Source organism: Protopterus annectens, chromosome 11.part0 (genome assembly GCF_019279795.1).
Source record: "Protopterus annectens isolate FY-2018-M chromosome 11.part0, PAN1.0, whole genome shotgun sequence".
NCBI classification, from domain to species: Eukaryota; Metazoa; Chordata; order Ceratodontiformes; family Protopteridae; genus Protopterus; species Protopterus annectens.
In genome coordinates, this window is record NC_056745.1 from 237,415,097 (window position 1) to 237,442,938 (window position 27,842).

Below are 27,842 nucleotides of genomic sequence, written 5' to 3' on the forward strand. Positions count from 1 at the left end.
AAGTAGGGAAGTCATAGCTACCCTACTAAATGCCTCCAGACTCTTTGCTAACCTACAAATTTCCACACTACAATAAAATAGATTGCTCTGCTGCTAATCACCCCTTCAGAATTCATCACTGTTCCTCCTGTAAACAACTAAATTGGACTTAATTCCCACATCACCTCCACTATAGTCAGCAACTAAAGCAGACTTAATTATCATATTACCTCCACAATAGTCGGTTACTACTAGCTCATACTCTGATCTACTATCCTGAAAACCCATGCCTTTTAGTGATGGTTGATTTATATTACCACCCTACAAAAGCTCTTCACTTTAAACACAAAGTCCTCCTCTCTGTCTCTAAAGCGCAAAATGCATTGGGAACCTCTTTGTACTCAAACTCTAGCTGCCATCTGGAATGTCCTCTCACATGCTCTCAGGCTTCTTGAAAACCAGCAGACATTCAAAACATATTTAAGAGAATACCTGTCAACAACTCGGCAGTGTAGCTGTACATCTCTAGGTTAAGTAAAACACCTCCACTTTCTTCCTCCTCTTATACTACACCTATCCTCTCCTCTACTCTGTTAAAAACTATTACTCTGTCTTCATCCACCCTTCTGTCTATGCCTCTCATAACTCTTTTTTACAACTCATTTTATTTATGTCTTAAGATTAAATCAACATTTTGCTATCCACCCTTTCTAAATGACTTAATACTCCATATTATGACATCTATCATACTGCATAGTTATTTATGCAATTATGTCTGTATAGTGTATAATTACTATACGAAGCCTTACTACTGTACTACTGTATATAGAGTTAGTATCTTGTCTATTTTGCCAGTGTAAAATTTATTTCAGTTAGATTCTACCTGACATTGTTGATGCTGTATAACTTAGAAGATTTTGATTGTGCTGTATGTACTGGAGCTTTTCTCCCCGTGCCTCCACTGAAAAAGGGCCTTTGCACCCAGCTGGTTTTCTCCAGTCAACAAATGTAAACGTACCATTCCTTATTTAACATCTTTGTCATCTGATGTTGGCTTACTTTGCTTTCAGAACACAAACATTTCCATATTCTTATTTATTGGACCTGCTTATCATAGCAACCATGGCTTCTGTTTAACACATTAGTGTTTCAAAACAGTAGTGAAACATGAAAAATAGAAAAAAAGTTTTTATTTATTTATTTATTTATTTTTAACATCTCACAGTACTTACTGCTGATTCCAGATGCCTCTTATCTTTTGCTGTTTTGGATAGTACGATATCAGCACTTCTTCATTGCAGATATAGATGCAAGGCACTTCCTCATTTAAGTGCGCCTTTTTGTCAAAGATAGTATTCGCACTGTTCTCCTTCAAATGCCATACAAGTGCTGTTAAGATCACAGTTGTTCTGCCTTTCAAATATGGCCCCTTTCATTTTAATCTAATGGCTGTAAACATTAATCACTATACTTTAATATCTACCATTGTTGTTCCTTCTCCTCAGTGGTATTATTTTAAATAAAATCCCCCTACTCCTCTAGTTTCAATACTTATGTGAGATTAAACTGACCCTCTAATTCTTCTGTCCCTTCTTGGGATTTTGATTCTGTTAACCCTGAGAGTAAACAATCTTTTTTGTTAGTTAAAAGATAACATCTAAACGTTGACATTCTAAATCACTAAAATTACTCCCTAACAAACACCCATGCATAAAGGGTATTCATCCTCCTATCCTTTTTTTTTACCTTGATTTTCTGCAGTTTGCCACCTACAGCATTCTTCAAACTTCCACCTTTTTCTTGAACATTGAACTTATTTTAGTCCATAGCATGTCTCCCTTCCATGTTCCCTCTCACCTTTTGAAGTGTTTTAAGAAACTTTAATTCTCCTAACTATTCCACACAGACTTCCATTGCTGCATCCATTTTGAGTCTGTTACTGACTGTATACTGGCTCCATCTGTCTTTGTGCTGCCTTCTCCCTTCTTACACTGTCACTAGGAGCTCTTTCTGTGTACCATTGCACCCTTTATTGATCTCTGAACTCCTTGCTGTTCCATTTGCTTATCAACAATTGCTCCTTCTCAGATTTTTATTTCAAAAGAAAGTTCTGATGTCTATGCAGCAACAATCACCCCCCTCTGCCTACTAATGTTGTACTGTATTTTAACCTTACAGCATATTTCCACATGTCCTAAACCGGAACATTGTAAACATTTCTTTTTTTTTCACATCCTGCATGATTGTGGCACAGAACTCTCTAAACCTGAAAAGTGACTTTCTGCCTAGCATCAAAGCACTGACCCTTAATACACCTATAAATTAAAATGCTATAAAGATGTTTTACAGCCTCTTGTGAAACTCATAACTTATTTTAATTTCCTAAAGTGATAAAAATTAGCTTCCAGGTCAGCCAAGGTCGGATGCAATACTCAGTTGAATCACAATGCAATTTAAATCAATTCCCCGTCTTGAACAATTCATTTACTTTCTTTACTACAATACAAGACCTTGGCATGACAGAAATACCTGCCAAATGCTAATACTTTTTCTCACTTAGTCTCTGCTCCACAAGCCCCCATCAGCCTGTGCAGTGTTGTCCTTCTCAGGTTAACAGTACATAGTCATTTTTAGCTTGATTTAGTGCAGACCTGCTCAAACCTAGAGTCAAGTCACTAATTGCACTTAAGGCAGGTCCAGAACTGACCCATTTACAGATGTGACCCAGAGCCACGGATCGGGTAAAGACAACCTCAAAAAGTATTGTTTTTACTTTGCTTTTAGGATTATTCAAGGACTGCAGTCTTACCTGTGAGAAATGTTCAGATTCATTGACACTACAATGTTATCTGACAGTTATACATAGAAGAGTTTCAGTTCTTGAAATGTGGCATTACTTGTTGAAGTGAGCTGCTTAGTAGAGCTAAACTGTAAGATACGCCATACCACATAAGCTATTGTAGATAAATGGTGTGGGAGCTGTACACAAGGTAATATTAAGATAATCAAAGAAAGATGTTAAAGCAGTTGATTTAGGGAAAAGGTTTGCACATAGGTCACTGGCTGGCCACCAGGACTTAAGAAGTATATGATCTCAGGTGCAAATATTTCATTCCAATGTGGTTTCACATCTTATATTGACAAACAAAAAAAAGTCCAACTCATTGTCAATCATCAGCAGAAATGCACAACTCAGAGAATAGAAATTAGATTTTCTGAAAACCTATTTGTTTTCCTTTTTGGCATCAGAGTTTGTTTATGTGTTTAGTTTGATTACATTTGTTTACTGGGGTCAGGCAGTGATCATGAATGACCAATTTCAGGCCCAGACCAGGATGAGTAAAACATCAAATGATAAGAGAATACGGTGTGTAATGAATATTGAAGACACTGTCTGCAATCAGTAATGGTAAGAATTAACAGTCAGAAGTAATTATAATTTGATGAGTACAGATATGCAGTTAAAAAAGAGAGAAGAGAAGGAAGGGGAGAAAGGTGGAAATTAAAGGAAAGTGGGAATAGGTGGAGAGTAGCAGTTGCAAGCTGTGTATGTAGAGCCAGGCCTGAAGTCAAGAGAAGAGAGATTGTCCATGGCTATAAAGGGTTGACTTTGTGACTGGGGTGTTTAAGTTATTGTTATAATTACCAGTGAGCATTGGTAAGGTGGAATCAGTATAGTATTTTGAGTTAGGTGCCTGCATTCAAGGTGTTGTATTTCATTGAGCTATGAACTATGGGTAATTTTGACTGGTATTATTTTTATTCTTCAGAAAGTTTTTCATTTGTCAAACTGTCTTTGAGGCCATATCCATGCATGCAGGTATTGCAGAGCATCATGGGAAATTAATGTATATTGAAATATTCCCATGAATTAATTTAGACTAATTCCAATTTAAGCATAAATTTATGAAGCAAGAGCATATCTTGAACTTTGCTGATTACACTGAGAGACTTTGTGGTGTTGCACAATTCCATAAAATGGAGACCCAGTCTCATTTATTCATGGGGCTATGTTTATATTGCCCTGATGCTTTCTGTAGTTGGATATACTTGTCTTCCACAGGGATGGTGCCCACAAAAGCACTGGATTCTGCAAGGTACTGACATCTATTTCTTCAGAAAATAAGAAGAGACACCTCTAAAGGAAGCCTTACTTAGGAGAACCAGGTGCAAACAGAACAAAAAGTAGCTTCCACCATTATTAAAACCAAAGGGAGCCACTCTTAACATGCACACCCTCTTCTACACCAGTCATTAGCATATGTTGTGTGGCTCCCATTGGTTTTAATAAACTGAAATTAATATGGAGCTGTTTTGCCCATGATTGGTTGCTTGCTATTTAAATTAACCAGAGATGGGTCAGCACAATAGGATCTGTCTAGACCTGTGACTGAAATATTCGTGCAGCTTGTGGTTTTAATGTTTTATTAAAGGAAGTGATTTTAACTACATTTTTGCTTTGCTGGAAGCTACTTTTTGTTCTGTTAACATCTATTTCTTGGACGTTACCAGTATGTCATCCATATTTGTACTTTTCGGTTGTTCATGATTCCTGTATCTTTTAAGAATGCCTTTTAGAAGTCACCAGCAAAACAAGAATGTGATCTTTCAGACAGTACTTTAAATCTTTATTATTTCTATGGCATTTTATATGTGTGTGTGCGCATGTGTATGTATGTATGTGTGTATATATATATATATATATATATATATATATATATATATATATATATATATATATTGTTGTTTTATGATGCTTAGTACACACAAAAATATTGTGATGTTTGGTTTTTGCTTTCTGAATGATGTTTTCTTCCTCTTTGTCCATTTCCTTCCACGTACTGGCAGTGTTCACTGATATTTGTTTTTGAATGGGGTGGGGGGGACACTTGGTCACTAATCATGTAATTGACTGCAGTGCTATTTATAATTACTTTTTTTCTCTCCAACAATTTTAATTTGAGCATCTGCACCACATGCCAGGCCACAGACAGTTTTTCTTTAATGTTAAGGTAATGCTGTCTGGTCTGCTGTAAGTGTACCAGTGTTGCTTCCAGCTGTCCTAGTGCTGTAGATATTTTATTTATTTATTTATTTACATTTGTTGACCGGGAGTGTCCGACTGGACGTAGGTCCATTTTCAGCGGAGGCCCAGGGAGAAAAGCTCCACAGTTAAAATAAACAGACAGTAGTTACATTGGATTACATAGCGATTAACAATTTAACATAGCAATTACTTACAACATATTTACAGGTGAAGAACATAGTACATCTGTAGACTACTAAAATATTTATCTGCGAAGTACATAACAGACATTAACAAATGTTGCAATGAGAAGTTCCTGCTGTATAATAAGTACTAGGCTTATGAGCATCTGAGCTTGCTATAATCAAGGTAGTTAGTGGACTGGAAAGAAAGGTAGTGGTTGGATGGGGTGGGTGATATTAGAGTGGGAGTTGCAAGGGCATAGCCAGCATGTTTTTAGGTGCGCTTTTAATAAAGTTTTGAAGTGGGTGCATGATGGTATGGAAGTAATTGTGGGTGGGAGGGAGTTCCATAATTTGGCTATGGCGCAAGAGAATAGTGCTTCACCAGAAGAGTTATTGACTTTAGTGATCTGCAAGTGATTTTTATTGCTGGATCTTAGTGGTCCGGTGGTGCGATAGGGTTGGAGTAGATTCTGGAGGGATGGGACATTTAGTGGATGGTTTACTAGTTTCATCCAAATAGATATTAACAGAACAAAAAGTAGCTTCCACCAAAGCGAAAATGTAGTTAAAATCACTTCCTTTAATAATTCAAAAACATACAGCAGACAGCTAGTTGGGGTAGTAGTGATAGTGGCAGAATCCAATTCTCTGAGTGGCTCCTTAATCTGCAGAATGACTGCATGATTTGTGCGGTCTGTGGTGGGCTAGTTTTATCTGGAAGCTGTACGTCAAAGCATGTGAGGAGCACATCTTTAACTGTTTGTGTAAACATGGTCTATACCTGCCTTATAACACTACACCTCATAAAAGTCTTGGTCGCAAGTTTTTGCATGGCTACTACTAGATGTAGGCACTGACGCACCTGCCAGCATATTGTAAATGTGTTACTAGTGTGATTCCTTCTCCACCAGGATGTGTCCTGCCCTAGCTACAAAGCATGATGTGTATATCTGAAGGCACTGTGAGGTCTTTTTGTACATCTGTCCATTAAGAACAAACAGTAATACTTGGACTTCAGTTTTTAATGCACAGTTTTTGGCAGGCATCAGCAACTTATCCAGAGGCTAGTGCAGATGACTCTCAGTTTTAATTTCATGTACCAGCATATCAGCTGCTGCATTTTCTTTTTGTTTGTGGACAGGGGCTCAACAGTCTGCAGCTGTGGCTTATCATGGGTGTAATGTAAAGGTTGTTTAAGGTTGTGCTAGAAGATGGAGGGGATTAGGTAGAGTAAAAGCATATTTTGGTTATTAGTTAGTCAGTTTTCTGAACATTAGGCTCAGATTTGGCCAAAGAATGGTCTAAGATCACATATGCAGAGCTGATGCATTGGAATGGATGCAGGGATGTTGAATGTGCATTTGAAAACCTCAGCTGCTATTTACTGATGCAGTGGTTTTATCCAATTGATCAGGAGCAAGCCATGATGACTTGATTGTCAGTATCATGAGGACAGGGTGACACATCAAAAGAAAGCATCTGAGCAAAATGATAGAATGGATCGAAACATATATGAAATGGGGACTCCATATATACAGGAGTGGTAGAAATAGATGAGGGATATTACTTCACTTTTCTTCTTTGGCCGGCATTATCCATCTTTTGTGCATACAGTTTGAAAAAATTTTGCCTATAAGTGGAGTACTTCATCTGTTTAGTGACCATGTATGATATAAAGTGTAGCTTTTCAGAGTGACACATAGTTACCTACAAGAGGAATTCCCCCTGTGAAGATAGGAGAAGGCTACCAGCCTAGCTAGATAGAATTTTATAGATAATTCTGTCATTTGTAAATATTAATGTAAGCCACAGGTTGTTCTCTTAAATGTGAAAAGACTGTATTGGATGTTGAACTGAAAAAATGTAACAGTGCACTCTGCTGTAAGAAAGCTGCTAAGTCAAGCATTGTGAAATTCTTTGATCTAAAACTCAGATCCAAGATGTCTAGAGGGAGGCATTCTGGCTATTGTTTTAAGGTCAGAGTTAATGGCTAGAATTTACATGTATAAAAAAGTCTTTCGGCTTTTCTCGGTTAGGGGTCGCCACAGTGGAACTCCTGACTGGCAGTGGAATTTTACGGTGCCGAGTTGCCAGCCCGACTCCCAACCTTCAACAAAGGCACGCCTATTCACGCTCGCACCTACCTGCATGTCTTTAGCATCACTAGACCACGGGGAGGACATGCAGACTCCACACAGAAGGTGCTCCAATCGAGAATCGAACGGGAGAACCTCTTGATGTGATGCGACAATGCTACCTGATGCACCACCGCTATAATTTACATGTATAATTTCTCTTATTGCTCTGGCTTCCTGACCAGCTGCAAGATCAAAAGGGCTATTAACCTCTGATTTTCTGGGAACCAGAAAGATATGATGAAATTTGAAATGAATCAGTGGTACTGTGTTATCAATTTAAGGACTCAAAGAATGAGGGCATTTAGCATTTGTCTTGAGAACATCCATCTCACCAGCACTCTGCCTGTGTTCTATATGTAAGTTTATTTTAGAACTGTGTTTTCTCTTATATATAGCTTGGAACTAGGAAGATTAGATTAGTTTTTTTCTGTATTCGTGTCAGAACTTTTCTACTGTATTATTCGTGTCAGAACTTAAATACTGTATTATTTTAAGTATTGCTCTGTGATCTCTGAACTCTCGACTAGCACTGTGTAGTAAGAAGTATTGTCTTGTGTTTTTATTATTTATAATTAAATATTTTTAAACCTTTCATCTATGGATGTTTTGTGTAGAGATAATTTAAGCTCTAGAGTACATTGCATGTATATAGTGATACTGGCCAAGCCACTCCAATAAGCCTTGACTGTTCAGTTACACTTACCATTTGGATAATAATATTGCACAGTATAATTGGACACCCTTTCATAAAGGCCTTTAGTACCTGATAAATATTAGTGGGTGGTGGCATGTGGTACTACCATATAGTCTTGGTAAAAGGGGCACAGCTGGAGAGCCTGTGCCAGCCTTCCTCAGGAGTGTGTGTATGGATGTATATAACACTTATCTCAAAGTGTGTGTGTGTCAGCTACTTGGGCAGGGACATGAAGCACTGGTTGGACAGAGAGGGTGCTTAAGGTTTTAGCTTGCCCACTAGGCTGAGATCTGGACCCTATAGCTGTGCCAGTAGGGAGTCTTATTGGGGACCTGGAGAGAAAGGGAGAAACCAGCCCCAGACTGACTGGGATCTCTGTGTGCTCTTAAGGGAAGTTGTACTTTACTGTCTATGTATTTATTATCCTTTCCCTATATGGATGCCCTTCACTGGTGTTAGTGGTGAGGATTGAGGTTCCTTGATTGCTGGGCTAGTGCATGGGCATCACATATTAATTGTTTGGCAGTGGTGGGATATCCACATCACATATTAATTGGTTGGCAAATACTAATTAGCTTATAGTGGTGTGGGTAGTGTGAATTCCTGTAGCTTGTGTACAGTGATCACTGAAGGTGTTTTTGTACTCTAAATCAGCCACGCAGTGAATACTCAGAGTTCAGATCAAAATTGTTTTATTTCTTTTGTTAGCTTAGTTAGTCAGGGAGAGCAGGCACCATGTCAGCAGAGGAGTACAGAAAGCGACAGTGAGCTATCTGGCTGAGATGTGCCAGGCTAGGGGACTAGTGCATGGAAACCTGACTAAGGCAGATATGATTGCAGCTTTGGTCACAGCTGCATCAGAAAACAGCAACCAGGAGGACAATCAGACTGGCAGTGGAGATGTACTACACTCAGAGAATTGAAAGCTCAACTTAAAAATCCATCTGGAGCTAAAGAAACTTGAATTGGAGGCCAAGCGTGTGGAAATAGAAGCAGCAGAGAGACTGAAGTGTCTAGAGAGTGAAGACAATGAGAAACTGACACGTTTGCAGGCTGAGGAGAATGAGAAACTGCTATGCCTGGAAGCTGAGAAAAGGAAAGGCAGAGGCAGAATGAAAAGGAGATGCTGACTCTTCGCCAGAGTCATGGAAGTAATGGGGAAGGGAGTAACCGGACCCCAGAAGCACAAAAGGTCAGTAAATTTCTTCTGCAGTTTAAAGAAGGGAATAGTTTTGATAGTTTCATTCATATGTTTGAGAGGGTTTGTAAACAGTATGATGTTGACCAAAGGCTCTGGGTACGGTTCCTGACCCCCTTACTCCATGGTAAAGCTGTAACTCTATGGTAAAGCTGCTCTTGTGTTGTCTAAACTTACTGATTGTGAACATTTTGATTATACTACTGTTAAGAACTGCTTGCTAGAATTTTTTAAGCTAACGTCTGAAATGTATAGGAAAAAGTTTTGTGAGCATAGACATAAGGCAAATGAAAGTGTGTGTGAATATGTTGCTGAACTGACCGCTTATTTTCATAAGTGGGTGAGTGGATGTCAGGTCACCACTTTTGAGGTCCTGGCAGACCTTTTGGTAAGGGAACAAACCCATAGCACTTTGCCTGAGAACATGAGGATCTGGTTAGCTGCTAGACAATCTGCTAATTCAGCTGAGTTTGGGAAGAAGGGAGACCTATAACTAGCAAGCAGGGCATCTCTGCACAGGAAAGGGGCTCCCAGTACTTCTCATGGGTCTAAAGCATCCCATGGTGGGCAGCTCAGACTGCCCCAGCAGAATCTGCCAGTAGCAGGGGAAGCTACTAGTCCAGGTACACATCCAGGAACTAGGGTTAAATATTTTGAATGCAACCAGTGGGGTCATGTGACATAAAGATGTCCTCAGAGGCAAGGTGGGGAACAAAAGGTGAGAGAGAGCCAGTAAGTGGGAAAGACAGAATGCCAATAGTAGGTTGTCTTGAGACAACAAGGGTACCAAACTACCATCCTGCAGATGTCCTGATAGGGAAAGATTTGGCTGAGGCAGTACCATGTGGTCATACAGTTACATGCAGTCAGGCTTGGAGATGAGAATGTGGGTGTGGTAGCCTGGGGGAGACCCAGACAGACCACATACTTGCAACTAGGTCTGGTGAGGTGGTTACATCAGGGAGGAAGCTATGCTGTCGCAGTGAGACTGAAGAGGAGCCACAGCTGTTATTGAGTACTGATGTTCCCTTGGACAGAGTGACTGCAAAGGTAGAGGTGAGTAGTAGTAACCAGGCTGACAGTGAGGCACGACTGACAGAGTATGCAAGACTTCATGTAGAAGGGGAGCTGGGAAGGATTACAAAGAAAGAGTTGAGGCAGGCTCAGCTCTTAGACCCTACATTGCAAGGCCTGAGGCAGGTAGCTAGTGAGGGACCTGATTCTCAAGAGAAGGTGGAATCTGTATACTGAGACAAAGGGTTACCGTATAGAGAGTGGACCCCTGAAGAGGGGCTAGAAGATGAGAGGGTACAACAGTTGGTAGTGCCTAGAGCCTGCCATCTAGCGCTTCTAGCCATAGCCCATGATATTCCCTTTGCAGGTCATATGGCGATACAATGTATGTATTATGCAGAACTTCTACTGGCCTGGAATTTCCAGAGCTGTAACAGGGTATTGCAGGACCTGTGAGCAGTGCAGAAGGTAGGCAAGGCAGAAGACAAGGCGAGAGTTCCTTTGATGCCTCTGCCTGTGATTGAGGAGCCATTTCATAGGGTAGCTATGGATATTGTGGGGCCTCTGAGTACCCCAAGTTCCACAGGGAAAAAGTATATCCTAGTGGTAGTGGATTATGCTACACAATACACTGAGACAGTGGCTTTGTCCTCCATTCAGGCAGAAAAAGTGACAAATGCTTTGTTAGAGATTTTCAGCTGGGTTGGTTTCCCAGAAGAAGTACTGACTGACAGAGGTGCCAATTTCATGTCAGACCTGCTGGCTTGTCTGTGGAAGTCCTGTGAGCTGAAGCACCTGAAGACCACAACCTACCATCCCCAGACTAATGGTCTTCTTGAGAGGTTAAACTCTACCATGAAGTCTATGCTACGGGCATTTGCAGACAAGTTTAAGAGAAAGTGAGACAAATATTTGCCCCATCTGTTTACTTACAGAGAGGTTCCCCAGGAATACACAGATTTTTCACCCTTTGAGTTGCTGTATGGGCATAGGGTGAGGGAACCTCTAGATTTAATTCGGTTTGAGTGGGAAGGTGTGTGTGAACCTCACAAGGAGTCTGTTGTGGCATATGTCCTAAACCTCAGGACAAGGCTCAGGGAAGTCATGGGCTTGGCCCAGGAGAACCTGGCAGAAACCCAAGAACAGAAAAAGGTATGATATGACATGAATGCTCGAGCTAAAGAGTATGCTGTAGGGCAGCAGGTAGTGGTTCTCATTCCTGTCAGACACAACAAGCTGCAAGCAGCTTGGGAGGGACCCTACAAGGTTGTAAGAAAGGTAAATGATGTTAACTACATGGTAGAACTGCTAGGCAATACCCAGGAGCCCAAATTGTACTATGTTAACATGATGAAACCTTACCAGATATGGAGGCCCATGTGCTGGGAATTTGCAGTGGATTGCAGGAGAAGTCTGAGGGAGATCTGGTGACTGATCTCCTCAGTGATGCTCGGACTGACACCTCAGTGGAAGTGGTAGCAATTTCCCAGCAGCTATCTCCTATCCAGGTTCAAAAAAATCCGAGCAGTGCTACAAGAGTTTGGGGACATGTTCACTGGGAAATCAGGGTGCACCCATCTGGTGCAGCACCAGGTGGACACAGGACCCCAAAGGCCTATTAGGCAGGCACTTTATAGGGTGCCTGAGAGAGTCAAACAGACTCTGAGGGAGGAGATGCAGGAGATGTTGGAACTAGGGGTAATTCAAAAATCCAACAGTCCCTGGGCCTCTCCATTGGTGCTGGTGCCAAAAAAGGATGGCAGCACCAGGTTCTGTGTGGACTGCAGGAAATTAAATATTCACACAGAGTCAGATGCTTATCCCATGCCTAGATCATATGAGGCCCTAGAGAAGCTGGGTGGGGCTAAGTATCTTACCACCATTGATCTTACCAATGGTTACTGGCAGGTGCCCTTGACTCCCAGTGTTAGAGATAAGTCAGCCTTTATGACTCCTTTTGGCTTGTATGAGTTCACAAAGATGCCCCATTGACTTTCCAGAGGCTGGTAGATCATATCCTAGCAGGAGCATGATGGTTTGCATTGCTTATTTAAATGATATTGCCATCTACAGCCATTCCTGGCAAGAGCACCTTCAACATGTCAGAGAGGTGCTGGGCAGACTACAGAGGGCAGGGTTGATCATTAAGCCGAACAAATGTCAGGTGGGTATGGCAGAGGTCACCTACTTGAGACATAGAATGGGGAGTGGTAAGATCAGGCCATAACCTGCCAAAGTAGAAGCCATTCAGGCATGGCCTGCACCTGTTACCAAAAAGCAAGTGAGGTCATTCATAGGGACAACAGGGTACTACAGAAAGTTTTCCCCCAGTTATAATACCATAGCTGCTCCATTCACAGACCTGACAAGGAAAAACAGGCCAGATAAGGTAGTGTGGACCCCAGCATGTGAGCAGGCATTCTAGGACTTTAAGGAAGTTTTGGGAGGACCCCCTGTTTTAGCCAATCCAGATTACAGCCAAGAATTTGTTGTGCAGATGGATTCTTCAAACCATATGGAGATAAAATGTACAAAGAGATGTATTATGCAGAACTTCTACTGGCCTGGAATTTCCAGAGCTGTAACAGGGTATTGCAGGACCTGTGAGCAGTGCAAAAGGTAGGCATTCTGCCATGGGGTGGGGGATATACTTAGCCAGATTTCTTCAGAGGGAGAAGAGCACTCAGTGATTTATCTCAGTTGTAGGCTCCAACCCAGGGAGGAATGCTATGCAGTTGTAGAAAAGGAATGTCTAGCCATAGTGTGGGCACTGCAGAAAATTCAGCCTTATCTGTATGAATAAAATTCACTGTAGTGACAGATTACAATCCCCTAACATGGTTAAACAGAGCCAGCCAGCAAAATGCCAAATTGCTAAGATGGAGCCTAGGGTTGCAAGCATATGATAGGTCAGTGCAGCACCACAGTGGGATTAACAATGCCAATGCAAATGGGCTCTCAAGACAGGGAATGGGGTTAGGTATACTCAGATAGACATAACCCTCTCAATCAATGTTTCTCCAGGGTCACTTGAAAAACTAGCTTGAGTTCTCTGGGGGGGGGAGATGTGTGAAGATAGGTGAAGGCTGCCAGCCTAGCTAGATAGAATTTTGTAGATAATTCTGTCATTTGTAAATATTAATGTAAGCCACAGGCTTGTTCTCTTAAATGTGAAAAGACTGTATTGGATGTTGAACTGAAAAAAGGTAACAACAGTGCACTCTGCTGTAAGAAAGCTGATAAATCAAGCATTGTGAAATTCTTTGCTCTAAAACTCAGAGCAGAGATGTCTAGAGGTAGGCATTCTGCCAGTTGTTTTGAGGCCAGAGTTAATGGCTAGAATTTACATGTATAATTTATTTTCTTGCACTGGCTTCCTGATCAGCTGCAAGATCAAAAGAGCTGTTAACCTTTGAGTTTCTGTTAGCCTGGGAACCAGAAATTAATGATGTAATCTGAAATGAATCAGTGGTACTGTGTTATCAATTTAAGGAGAGAAAGAATGAGAGATTTTAGCATTTATCTTGAGAACATCCAACTCACCAGCACTCTGCCTGTGTTCTATATGTAAGTTTATTTTAGAAATGTGTTTTCTCTTAGATATAGCTAGGAACTAGGAAGATTAGATTTTTTTTTTCTGTATTGATGTCAGAACTTTTCTACTGTACTATTTTAAGTATTTTTCTGTGATCATTGAACTGTTGACTAGCAATGTGTAGTAAGAAGTATTGTCTTGTGTTTTTATTATTAAATATTTCAACTGTGGTTGTTTTGTGTAGAGATAATTTAAGTTCTAGACTACATTGCATGTATATAGTGATACTGGCCAAGCCACTCCAATAAGCCTTGACTGTTCAGTTACACTTGCCATTTGGATGATATTGCACAGTGTAATTGGACACTGTTTCATAAGGGCCTTTTAGTAGCTGATAAATATTAGTGGGTGGTGGCAAGTGGTACTACCATATAGTCTGGGTAAAAGGGGCACAGCTGGAGAACCTGTGCCAGCCTTCCCCTGGAGTGTCTGTGTGGTTGTATATAACTCTTATCTCAACGTGTGTGTGTGTGTGTGTGTGTGTGTGTGTGTGTGTATGTGTGTATGTGTGTCAGCTACTTGGGCAGGAACACTAAGCACTGGTTGGACAGAGAGTGTGCTGGAGGTTTTAGCTTGCCCACTAGGCTGAGATCTGGACCCTGCAGCTGTGCCAGTAGGGAGTCTTATTGGGGACCTGGAGAGAAAGGGAGAAACCAGCCCCAGACTGACTGTGATCCTAAGGGAAGTTGTACTTTACTGTGTGTGTATTTATTATCCTTTCCCTATATGGACACCCCTCACTGATGTTAGTGGTGAGGATTGAAGCTCCTTGATTGCTGGGCCAGTGCACAGGCATCACACCCCCTTCCCAGAAATACAGTGATATCAAAATTTCTAGCGTAAGTTAAGTTGAGGAGGGAGTAATGGGGTTGCCACCCATCCCCCCTGACAACTTGGAATTCCAGTTGATTTCATCCAGAAGCAAAACTCAAATAGGCAAGCAAACAATGCTTAAAGATTCAACAATTAGGTAAGTAGCAAGAAACGCTCCCAGGACAATAGGATGTAGAAGAAAAAAGGTAAAATATAGCCCAGTTTGGAAGTTTTGATGTAGTTAGCAATCATTGATGGACTTCTGATCTTTATATGATAAAAGTACAGTATCTAGAAAGGTGTTCATAATAATGTCTTATTTCTCTTTTAGATTAATTTCACACACAAAAAAGCTAATGGAAAAAGAAGAAAAACTCTGTGTTAAAATTCTTCAGACATTAAGAGAAATGCTAAACAAGAAGGAAACCTTACGAGAACAGGTATGATGCTCAGAATTACTAGGTATTTCTATATCTGTGATTCATTAATGAATAAATTGGTCACAAGTACAGCAAAAGAGTGTAGCATGTGTGGCAATCATTGGTGTACTCTCCTAATGGCAGTTTTCAGCAGCCTCTTGGTTAGTGTGGCACCAGTGGTCAAGGTTAGTGCAATCTGCCATTTTTCTGCAGTGAAATGTAACACAGTAATGGATATTTCAACCACAGGCTGCCGGAAATACATGACACAGGCCAGGGTCCTATGTTGTTCATCCCCTCTGCATTGAAATATTTTTCGTTCAAGCCAGGAAGATGTGCACATCAAGCTGATCTTCAAAACCTTTGATAGTCTGAAGTCTATTATTTAATGGTTCTTGGAAGGAGTTAAATACATGTCTATACTTTTTTTTAGAATCCTGACTGGAATCTGCATGTCAGAATGTTTTGACAAAACATCAGCTGTGAGAGAGGACTTTCACATGCTTTCTGATTCTGCTTTGATTTCCACGTTCGCTCTTTCCTGAAATGCTTCTGCTAAACTAAGCAAATGTCTCATCTTAGACTTCTCTTCACTCTTTAGAAGTTTCTCTCTTTTTGGATATGATGAGGTTAGCAAATATGCAAGTTATAATGGAAATAAAAAACACTTGTGTGTAGAGACCAAGTGCCAAACAGTTACCAAAACTTGAAAAGACAAATGCACTCACTTGTATGGGCAGCCTCCAAAGATAGAGCCAAAGTGTAAGCCATGTTTTTGTCCACATTTGAACTTCATCAGATGTATGAAAAACCCCTACACAATCATGTCTTTATATACAAACTAAAACCAACCAATCCCTCCTTCTTTTTACTAAATCAATTAATACCATTCTATTGTTTAAAAGCACACTACCTAAAATTGTATTTTAAAAATAAAAAAAATAAACTAAGTTTGTGCAAATCAGCATGTTGTTAAAACCATTTTAAAATTTTTAAAAATGGTTTTAAACAATAGAATGGTTTTAATTGATGTATTAAAAAGGAGGAGGGATTGGTTGGTTTTACTGCGGTGAAAAAGTTAAGGTGTTTATGTGTGGATTATAATTCAAGTGAGTATTGTCTTTTGGACTGTTTTTACTGTGGTTAATAAAGAATTTGGCTTACACTTTGGCTCTATCTTTGGAGGCTGCCCATACAAGTGCATTTGTCTTTTCACAATGGAAATAAACAGTATCTGTGTAGTTAATTAGTTGTATAATAAGCAACTTTTTCTAAAAACCAAAAAAGCTGAAGCTGTGTTGTTTGATTTGCAAATAAAACTTAAAAGTGTGCCAGGACTCTCTCCCTATTTACCCACAACAACCAAAAGATTGAGTGTGCTTTGTCTTTCGTATACCTGAGAGTAACTCTCAACCCCTCAAATCATACAGTTGTGCATTAACGAGCATATTTCACTCATGCTTTAGTCTGCCTCTCTCAGATGTCACAAAATTCAGAATCCTGGCTAATGAAATCTTTCCACACATCACTTATCACAAAGGCATTATCATTCATGGTAACTTCAATTTTCTTGCCCAAAAGAAGAAAAATAACAGTAAATTAACTAATTTCACAACAACAAACCACAAGTGCCCATAGCCTACTATGATGTATATAAGGCATTAGATGTACATCTGCCATCCCTCTCTGTCATCACAATTGGCTTGCCTTCCTCATCTGCTCTACCTATCCTAAAAGAATGGGTAAACTACCTCTTTCTGTCAGTTCCTTGACTTCTTATAGACTGCATAAGCATGTTGGTAAACTGCCCAACAGCTTCTGGCCTACATCCTGCCATTGAAATACAAAGTATGTTTGTTTGCCTTTCACTAGTTTTCTCTATGATAATACCAGTGCCACTGGACACAGCATTACATCCATGTTCCTGCCCAGCACCACCTGTTGTCCTCTACTAACATGATCTACTTTACCAAACCACTACTCCTGACTCAGTGATGCAAATGTCCCTCCATCTAAATTTATCTAATACTTCACTAACATGAAAAGCATCTGTACACCTGATAACAGAGAGAGAGAGAGAGAGAGAGAACCATAAAATACACCTATCATAACTAACTGCTATTTCATAAAACTTTTCAACAAAAAACACAGGAAGTGTTTCCCCCATCAGGAGTTCCTGACCTCATTTTCAGGCAGACTGAAAATAACTTTCGCTGTCATTATATAGACACCTCCCATTCCCTGCACCAGCTAACTCACTTCCTGCCAAGAACGTATCAACTACCTAACGCACTACTTCCTGCCCTCACTCCCTTGACTACAATTAATTCAACCAATAATGACTGTTTAGCCCTTCTTCTAGGCAGGAGTTTAGTGGCAAATAATTCTTACCCAGCAAAGTTCATTCATCAAACTAATTCATAATGTTTTTCAGTCCAGTGCTTAGAATCATAAATAAAGTATTTAATTTACTGGTATCAGCATCATAACAATAGCCTCCAGCTACTTGATGCTAAAATATACAGAAGGTACATTTATGCATAAAGTGAAAAAAAAAGTTCTGCCTCAAGAACTTTTCATAAGGTTAATTATCTAGAAAGCCCTCTATTTGTGTGTGGATTAAATCGGGAACTGAAGTGAAAATAACATTTCAAACTGCTAAAACTCTTAAGACCTTTTTAGACAAGAGTATGATTTTAAGAATATATCTAGAGCAAAACATTTTTGAAATCAGATCCAGTTACAGCTAGTCTCTGCATCTGATGAAATGAAAGAAGTTTATTGTTGTACCTTGTGTGTTCCATTTTAAGGCTTTGCAGATTTACATTCTGTCCCTTTTCATACTTTACAAAAACAAGTCCATATCGAAGGTTATAGACTTGTATAATAAGAGATGCTATGCTAAATGAGCTGTTACCACATGGCTACTTCAGAACATTTGAAATCGACAGTGTATGTTTTGTAGAGTAATACCATGGAGATAGTACATAACATCGTGGGAGGGACCTCTTAACAGATAACCTACACAAAACACCATTAGACTTAACATTGAATAGACTTTGAGTTTTATTGATATGAGAAAGCTGTCAGCTGTTTCAGACTAAACTAAGAGACAAAACTACATGGGTTATATTATTTACTACTCTGTTTCTAGTTTTGTTTTATTTATTTGCAGTTTTAAGCTGAAATCAGTACCTGATTCTTACTGTCTTTGTGTTGTGGGGGAAAACATTTAGCTCCTTACCAGTGGCTGAATTGCTTACTGTGGGGTGATCGTAAGTAGATTGCATAGTTCTGTGATCAGTTTATACAAAGGTTTAATTCACTGAAGTACTTAGCTAGTGATCAGAGACCTGCCTGCAGCTACAAGCTGCCCTGAGACACAGAACACAGCAGCAGTGGTCATGCTAATATGACCCTCACTCTCACCTTCAATACCAAGTCCTTCAAGGCCTCCATGGCCATTCTGTTTACATTGCAATGACAGACAGCAGGTACTTCATATTTAACAGCAAGAACATTGTTTCCTTGAGGTATCCAGAAGGCATCCTATCCCATAGCCAAAGCCTAGCAGTAATTACCTACTGAGGAGTACAGTAATTACCCAACAGAGCACCATACAATTTAGAAATGAAGGGAAGCCACAGTAAATTGTAAATGTAAATGTCCAGTTTTGATTAAAGAGTACATAGTCATGTAAAAACTGTATTTGGGATTAGTAGATGGTCACCACAAGAATTACTGGTGCAGTATAATGTATTAGTTGGAAACAGCTGAAAATGGGCATCTTTCCTTTTGGTTTGACTTCTGGAGCTTTCTCAGATATCCCTCTCGAGATAAGCTCCTAATCCATCCCAGACATCAGTCCAATGTATGCATTAAAAGGAGGAGCTAATACTCTGTTGTTTTGTTTTACCGCACTAAGCAGACATCAGTCTGATCTCTGTCAGACCCTTTGTTTTATATATATTTTATTGCCTTGGTTAGTCCCACTAGGCTTGTGACCTATTTTTAGAGGAGACCTTGGATGGAATATATATTGACTAAGGGAAAATTCCCCAAATGAGTAAAGCTATGGTTATTACAAAAAGGTGGGGAGGTTAAAAGAAACAGAATGACAGTTTAGTTAGTAATTGCAAATATTATATATATGTTGTGATGCTTTATTTTTAATGTATTATAATTCTAACCACTCGCCAACACAATATTCTAACCATAAAACATTGCCTCTTCTCTTTGTTAGCAAGTCAAGTAGATATTGTTTCTTACTTAAATGATATCTAACATTAGCTGATTCTGTCTGTACTAGTGTTATTTTGGGTCTATATCACTTTGTCAAAAGAGCAGAAGTTTGAACACCATATGTTCGAACGTCTAACCTCGAAGTGCAAAACCATCAAAGGCTTAGAACAGTGATTTTTTTTCCTACGGAAAAAAATCGCTGTTCCAAGAAACACACACACAACACAAGCACACCAAAAAACAGCAATCCACATACATACACTTAAAATCCTAGATCTAACCCTACACTGAACTTGTACATACACTACTATCTATCCACTTACCTTAACCCAAACCCTAACCCTAAGGTCCGTCACTGTCGCACACTCGCCTGACCCACACCCTAACCCTAACTCACCTATCCCGCCCTAACCCTAAAGTCTGTCACTATCGCACACCCACCTCACCCGCACCTTAACCCTAACATCCACACAATTGCACACTTACCTGAACTAACTTTCTAGCACAGTGCTGAAAATCGCAAAGCCACAGAAACGTCCCACTGAATTCTTTCCCTGGGAAAGAATTTGGTGTTCCGCGACTTTGTGATAATCAGTTTTCGAACTTCACAGTTCAAACATATGGTGTTCGAACTGCTGACGTTTCGACAAACTGATAGGAACCCGATATTTCTTGATGTTTCTAACTATTCTCATGAATTGCCCCTTTGAGATATTCCTTTTAGTAAGATATGGGTGACTACCACTTTTTTATAAACTTTACTAGCTGTGTATCCTAGACCCTGACCGTACTTGTATAAAGGAACAAATAGGAAGTTAATCATACAGTTTTTGATGTTATCATCTATTTTCAATGATCCATAACATTCCTTTAAGGTTTGTATCAAGATTTCTGATTCTTCTGATTGTCCCTTGATTAATATGCCATCAATAATGCAATCTAAAAATATCATATTACTGAAGACATGGCTTCTTAACAAGTTGCCCTCTTTATGGATTCACTATACAGTCTCAAAATACTGAATTGTTGAATTTCAGTATTTCGAGACTGAATAGTCGAAAACCTACATACACGAAAATCCACAATCATGAATACTACAATTGCGACCATTCACACACACACACACAAACCAGGACATAATCACACACACATACACCTACCTAACTAAACAAACATAACAACACACACAAACACACCTAAACCTACCTATAAGCAGGGGGACAAGCCCACCTGCAGCCCCCACCCCCCTACTTATATATTCTAACTCCGAGGTCGCACTAAACACACAAAAAACACCACCGCACACACTCACACACACTAAAATCCCTACCCAATATCCTCAAACACACAACACTTACCTGAAACCCCAGATAAATCCATAAACCGCACCACACATCACAAATGAAACACCACGATAGCGGCGGATTCGACATTTGCGAATTCGGCATAGTGTAATTTTGGTTAACTGCACTTTCCACTATTCGGTCTCGACGTACTGAATTTCGACATTTCAGTTTGTTGAGATTGTCTAGTGTATCCCCTCTTTATATACTAAGTATACTCATCCATAACTCTGTGCCATAGGAATATTTCCATTGGAAGATTCCTCAGCCATTACATGGTTTAATTCCTATCTCACAAATAGAAAACAGGCAGTTCTATGGGATAACTATATTTCCTCTTACTTGCCTGTTTCCATTGGAGTTCCTCAAGGCTCTATCCTTGGCCCACTTCTTTTTTCCCTCTTCATTAATGATCTGCAAACAATAATCCCTCAAGCTACATGTATTCAATATGCTGATGATTCTACACTCATCTGCTCAGCATCTTCCACTTCAGAACTAATCTCGCTTACCCAAAATATCTTTAATACTGTGGAAACATGGTTCTCCAGTCGTCTCCTCTTACTAAATGCCAAAAAAACGAAACTTCTTCTCTTTACCCCCACTTCCAGGACCTCCCCCTTAAACTTTAATATCTCCTCTAACAGTGCTACTGTCATCTCACCTGACGCTACAACTAAACTGTTAGGTATTACCATTGATAATAATCTCTCTTTTGACCAACATATTAACAATTCCATAAAACTAGTCAACAGAAAAATAGGATCTTTGTATCGAATTAGACCATTTCTTACACCAGCTACTAGAACTAAGATTGCTCTTTCCCATCTTATTTCTACTCTTCTTTATGCCTCACCCATCTTTACCAACCTCAAGAAAAACAACCTTAACAAATTAGCTAGCTGCTACAATAGCATTGCTAAACGCTACTGGTAACCCCTATAGAACCCATCATTGTCTTAACTTGAAACAACTAGGCTGGCTTGAAATTCAAAACTATCTTACTATCCATCAACTCATTCTGGCCCATAAAATACTGTACCAACCAAATAACACTCCGGTACTCTCCCAACTCATAATCCCTTATAGCAATCTTAACTCTCTCCGCTCTTCGAGTAAACTATTGACTACTTCTATAAAATCTAATAATACTGCTGGTAACTCCCTATTCTCCAATTCTGTTGGTACTAAATGGAATTTGTTACCTACTAGCATAACAATGATTTCTTCTCTGCCCCTTTTCAAACAAAACATTAAACGACACTTCCAAAACCACTGGCTTTGTTCCTGTAGTAAACCTGATTAACCTTGCACTATTACTTCTTATCTCAAACCATCTCTCTTATTCTTCTTTTACTCTTTTCTCCTCCTATCTTTTCTCTCTCCCTTTTCATCCGCACCATGCTTCTTTCCCTGTTAACTTTCTTAACCTGCTTTCTCCACCTCTTATCCCTTTCTCCCTACCCAACTCTTATTGTTCCACTTTCATTACTTATTATCTTTGTATCCTGATCTCTAAGTATTTTTAATTCCTGTATGATATTGTTTGAAATTTCTCTGTGTGTGGTAGTAAGTAATTAATTTTATACTAACTTGTTAGAAGATTTTTGAATTTTTTGCTGTTTTTACTAACCTTTTCCTAAATGGCTTATTATCATCTATGTTGATTTTTATGTATGTATACATTTTTTACTTCTGTGGAGCTTTTCTCCTCGGGCCTCTACTGAAAATGGAAATATATCCAGCTAGACTAGCCCGGTCAACAAATGTAAAATAAAAAGTAAATAAATAAATAAAAGTGCCTGTTACCTGTAGATAATATTCTCCTGCCATGAACATGTCATTTGTTAGAAAAAGTCTGCTAACAACATTATCATTTCCATCAAGACTTCTGGATAGGATAAAAATGTACAGGATATCCATCTCAGTCCCTCCAGACCTTCTTCATGGCAAATACTGCAATAAACTAAAATAACTATCATCTTTTAATTCTAGGGCATTTAGCTTTAAGGACATCTTCTGAATCCAGAATAACAGCTGGTATTTTGTAAACCAGCGGCTTCAGTATGGGATCTAAATAGTTATTATTTAGTTTACTACTTTGTTCTGTGATTGGCTTTGCCTTCTATGTGAGTGGTTTGTTTTTAGCACTGTTCCCACTCCCCTTTAATCCCCTTCTTCTTACATCTTGATGGGCAAAATATCACACTTCAAAAAGAACTGGCTTAGCTTGAATTCTGACAGATGGGGGTATAACATTATTTTTCAGTACTACTGGCTAAATGTCAGAGTAGTTATCCCCTTTACAGACATCACACCAGTGCTTCTGTGGACCAGATACACCCAACACTGGAAGAACTAAAGAATCTGATTACCTGTGGTACACTGGAGGAAATTCTTTAGGAGAAAGGACAGGAGTTTTACTTCACGTTCTTTCTTAACCCAACGGCGACCTACTGTGGACTTCGCCAGAGGAAACAATTATTTTTATACACAACCAAAATCATGATGCTCTCCTCCTAGCACTTTCTTTTGTTATTGTTACTAGGAGTTTGAGTGATAACCCTGAACTGAAAGGATGCTTGTATGTGCATGCGCATTCGCAAAGCTCACAGGCAATATCTAAAGTTACAGGTTGTCGAGTATCATTTGTACGTTACTCTTTTCCCTTTCTGCCTGTCCAAAGCACTACAGGAGTTCACCAAGTTCTTGGTATCAGATATTTTTTTCACTTTTATGGATACAAGTACACATTTATCCATACCTGTATAACTGCATGATCTATTCCCCATCAGTAGGAGGGCTTGGCAGATCTTTCAGTATCAGCTGCATAGCCAGCATAAACCTGTCTGCCAACCTATGAAAATTAAACCTAGAAGAGTGAGTTTTTTTCTGAGTGCTCTGTAGGGCAACACAACAGCCACAACTCTTCTTGGTCTTGACCCTGAAATCCCATATTTCAGCCAGTGGGAGGCTCAGGGCCCTGGGGCACATGTGGGTATCAATATTGATGGTCCCCTTAAACAGAATGCATATGAGAATGATCAAATCTTATCTCAGGAATCCCTGGAAGCATTATTGCCACTCTCTAAATTAGATAATGCTATTTTTCCCAGACATCAGAAAAAGAATACACCTGATGTGCCTAACAGATGAAACTTAACCACGGCAAACCTTTGGTACTGCCCTGACAGAGGACATGTTGATCTTGCCTGGAGGGGAAGGTGCATCTGGCTGAGTTGAAGGTCCGGGGTATCTGGCGAAAGGGCATGTGAGGCAAGCACATCATTATAAAAGTACTGATGGTAAGTCAGGGTGCTGCTTTTGGCCATGAAGCCTTTCAGGTCTGCCTTGATGACAGGAACTCTGAAGCTTGTTACAGAGAGCACTGTGGTGATGTGGTACTTAAAATTTCTCACAGTCTTATTTGGCATAATCCTCCAAGCTTATCACAGAATATGGTAGCAGACAAGCTGAGATAAACCCTTGTGAATAACTGCAAAGGGAAGCAGGACCCCAAATATTGTACTCCATTACTGGCAGTAGAGGGTCAGCCATGGTTAGACCTCTTCATGTCAGAAAAAAAATGTCAGTTGCAGGCGTTTTGTTCCAGATTCCCATGCAGACAAACTTGAATTGTAAATGGTTTCTAAGTTTTATCTGCATTATGCATTCATGCTGCTCCTGTCAGTCCTGTTAAGGGTAATGTAGAAAAATCGGATAAAAATTGGCCAGAGTTTAAGTGGTGGTCCCTGTCTGGTTCAGGCAGTTATTCTTGCTGATCAGATCGTCAAGGAAGGTCTTTTGCTTCCTCAGCATTTTACAATGGACACCCAGGAAAGAGGGAAATCTACTTCAATGAAATGTAGAGGCTAAAGCTGGCTGTATGGATCGACTCAGCTTGATAACTTTAAAGGATTATCTCTCAGAAGAGGTGATGTGCAGTCTGTAAAAAGGCAGAAGACTGTGCACCAATAGGAAGTCTTACCCGGCTAAATGGAGGAAAGGTCTTTTCTGCTGCTTGTATAAAGGTATTGCCCTCAATGATTTTAGTGAGGAAGAAATTCTAAAGTATTCAGTGGATCTTCTGGCACAGAGACTGTCTTTTATGTAAAGTGCACTTTTTGGTTATTTCAGCATGTCTGCCCTTGGCCCACCACTGTGCTGACATTAAATAGTTTCTGAAGTGGGTGTTATACCTCAGAATTCTCAAGGAGGCAGGCATATCATCTGTGGGACGTAAACTTTGTCATTAAAAACTAACTCCAGACAATCCTGTCTTGGAAAACAGTATTTCTAGTAACTATTACATAATGCAGAGGGTATCAGAACTGCAACATAATCTGGAAGATATCATGACTGGAAGCCGTTGTGTGCAAAGAGTTGTATCCAGTTTTTTACAAGGATAACATAGGGCAAACCCTGTTATAAATGTGCACAGTAGATTCTGAACTGACCCTCAAGCAAATAGTTCAACTTTTCATCATCTTCCAAGACCACAGAATAAAGGGGAAATGATTTTGCACTTGTTAGTTGTTCACAGGCAGCTCAATTATTGCACTTCCGGAGCTAAAGACATAAACAGATTGGCTTTTTTCCTTCATGCAGAGCAAGGCGAGAAAGCCAAACTACAAACAAATTATGAACTGTATTACCTCCTGTTATGGTACCAGCAAAAAACTTCTGGGGTGTAATACAAGAAGCCACAACTGCAACCTTCTTCAACAGTGTATCTGCTCAGGTCATTTGTGAGACAGCATCTACAGCTCAGGTCATTTGTGAGACAGCATCAACTATGTCTGTCCATACCTTCTGCAGACACTGCAGGGTGTGTATACAATTAACCAGGTGGACAGATTTTGCCCATGACATTTAGCATGGTATGATATAATCACCAGGCAATGAGGTAACTTGAGTATTGCTTTAGTAATCTTCCACTGGATAAAGAATTTTATTGCAACAATTATCCATGCAAAGAACTTAGTATTATTGTGTGAGTAGCTCATTATAACAAAAGATGTTATTGTAAAGGGTTCACTTTCTCTGGCCTTTTCATTATACACCACAGTCCTATTGGAATTCCTAGTGACTGGAGACCTTAGGTCTAGTACAACACCAGTATTGATCTATGCAACTGCCCTAATCTTACTATTAAAGTTTTTGAACTATTATTATATATGTTTGGGGAGAAGCTGTCCCTACTGCATAATTACTTTGAAGAAAGGTTCTCCACCCCCTTTTTCATAGGATGTGGATGAATGGGAGTCATCCTGGATTTTACAGACTGATGACCACAGGTACAAGGGGAATTTCTAGCCAGGGCATACTATATAACCCTATTCACCAAGTAGTCAAAGTAGACATTCTCCCTTCTGATATGACTCCTAAACTTCAACATAAGAATAAAGCTCATTCTTTGCTTTACACTTATGTCTGACATACAGTTTAAAAGATAATGGTTGGTTATAGTACAAGACACAAGGATGTACAAGGAGCATAAAATGGTGTCATATAAGGACAAACTATGCATCCAGTACTACTGAGATTACAGCTATGTGCATGATTATGGCCAGGGAAAAATAGGAACACTGATGAAAAAGTTGTTTGACAATGTGTAAAAGAAAACACAGGCAGGATATAGTAAATAGTGAGATGATGTAGGTATATTGTAGAATTTAGTAAGTTTAGAAAGATTAGTTTGTGTCATAAAGATAGCAGTGATAGAGAATATCAGGTTGGAGACTGTCAGAGAGTTAATGCGGGTAATATTGGAAAGAGTATCAGAGGAGCAATATTAGGTAGAAGGAAAATTAGAGTTTAAGCAAAGCTTAAAATATCATAGTCATAGGGCAAGTGAAGTATGAAGAAGGAATTTCTAATAGGGCAAGTGAAGTATGAGGAAGGAATTACGAATAGGGCAAGTGAAGTATGAGGAAGGAATTACTAATAGGGCAAGTGAAGTATGAGGAAGGAATTACTATTAGGGCAAGTGAAGTATGAGGAAAGAATTACTAATAGGGCAAGTGAAGTATGAAGAAGGAATTACTAATAGGTCAAGTGAAGTATGAAGAAGGAATTACTAATAGGGCAAGTGAAGTATGAAGAAGGAATTAAATAATAGGGTAAGTAAATTATGAGGAAGGAATTACTAATAAGACAAGTGAAGTATGAGGAAGGAATTACTAATAGGAAAAGTGATGTATGAAGAAAGAATTACTAATAGGGCAAGTGAAGTATGAGGAAGGAATTACTAATAGGGCAAGTGAAGTATGAGGAAGGAATTACTAATAGGGCAAGTGAAGTATGAGAAAGGAATTACTAATAGGGCAAGTGAAGTATGAGGAAGGAATTACTAATAGGGCAAGTGAAGTATGAAGAAAGAATTACTAATAGGACAAGTGAAGTATGAGGAAGGAATTACTAATAGGCAAGTGAAGTATGAAAAAGGAAATGCTAATATGGCAAGTGAAGTATGAGGAAGGAATTACTAATAGAGCAAGTGAAGTATGAGGAAGGAATTACTAATAGGGCAAGTGAAGTATGAAGAAGGAATTACTAATAGGGCGAGTGAAGTATGAGGAAGGAATTACTAATAAGACGTGTGAAGTATGAAAAAGGAATTACTAATAGGACAAGTGAAGTATGAGGAAGGAATTACTAATAGGGCAAGTGAAGTATGAGGAAGGAATTACTAATAGGGCAAGTGAAGTATGAGGAAGGAATTACTAATAGGGCAAGTGAAGTATTAAGAGTGAAATACTAATAGGGCAAGTGAAGTATGAGGAAGGAATTACTAATAGGACAAGTGAAGTATGAGGAAGGAATTACTAATAAGGCAAGTGAAGTATGAGGAAGGAATTACTAATAGGGCAAGTGAAGTATGAGGAAGGAATTACCAATAGTACAAATGAAGTATGAAGAAGGAATTACTAATAGGGCAAGTGAAGTATGAAGAAGGAATTACTAATAGGGCAAGTGAAGTATGAGGAAGGAATTACTAATAGGGCAAGTGAAGTATGAGGAAGGAATTACTAATAGGGCAAGTGAAGTATGAGGATGGAATTACTAATAGGGCAAGTGAAGTATGAAGATGGAATTACTAATAGGGCAAGTGAAGTATGAAGTAGGAATTACTAATAGGGCAAGTGAAGTATGAATAAGGAATTACTAATAGGGCAAGTGAAGTATGAAGAAGG

General features: G+C 39.4%; 1 protein-coding gene across 2 annotated transcripts in view; it reads left to right on the forward strand.

Moving 5' to 3' along the window:
- ITPR2 (inositol 1,4,5-trisphosphate receptor type 2) overlaps window positions 1–27,842 on the forward strand; it is a 2,416,542-nt gene that overhangs the window by 1,534,098 nt on the left and 854,602 nt on the right. For both annotated transcript variants that reach the window (XM_044087657.1, XM_044087658.1), the window contains exon 37: window positions 14,974–15,082. In XM_044087657.1, the coding sequence (XP_043943592.1) occupies window positions 14,974–15,082 (109 nt within the window). The remainder of the gene's footprint in view (window positions 1–14,973; window positions 15,083–27,842) is intronic.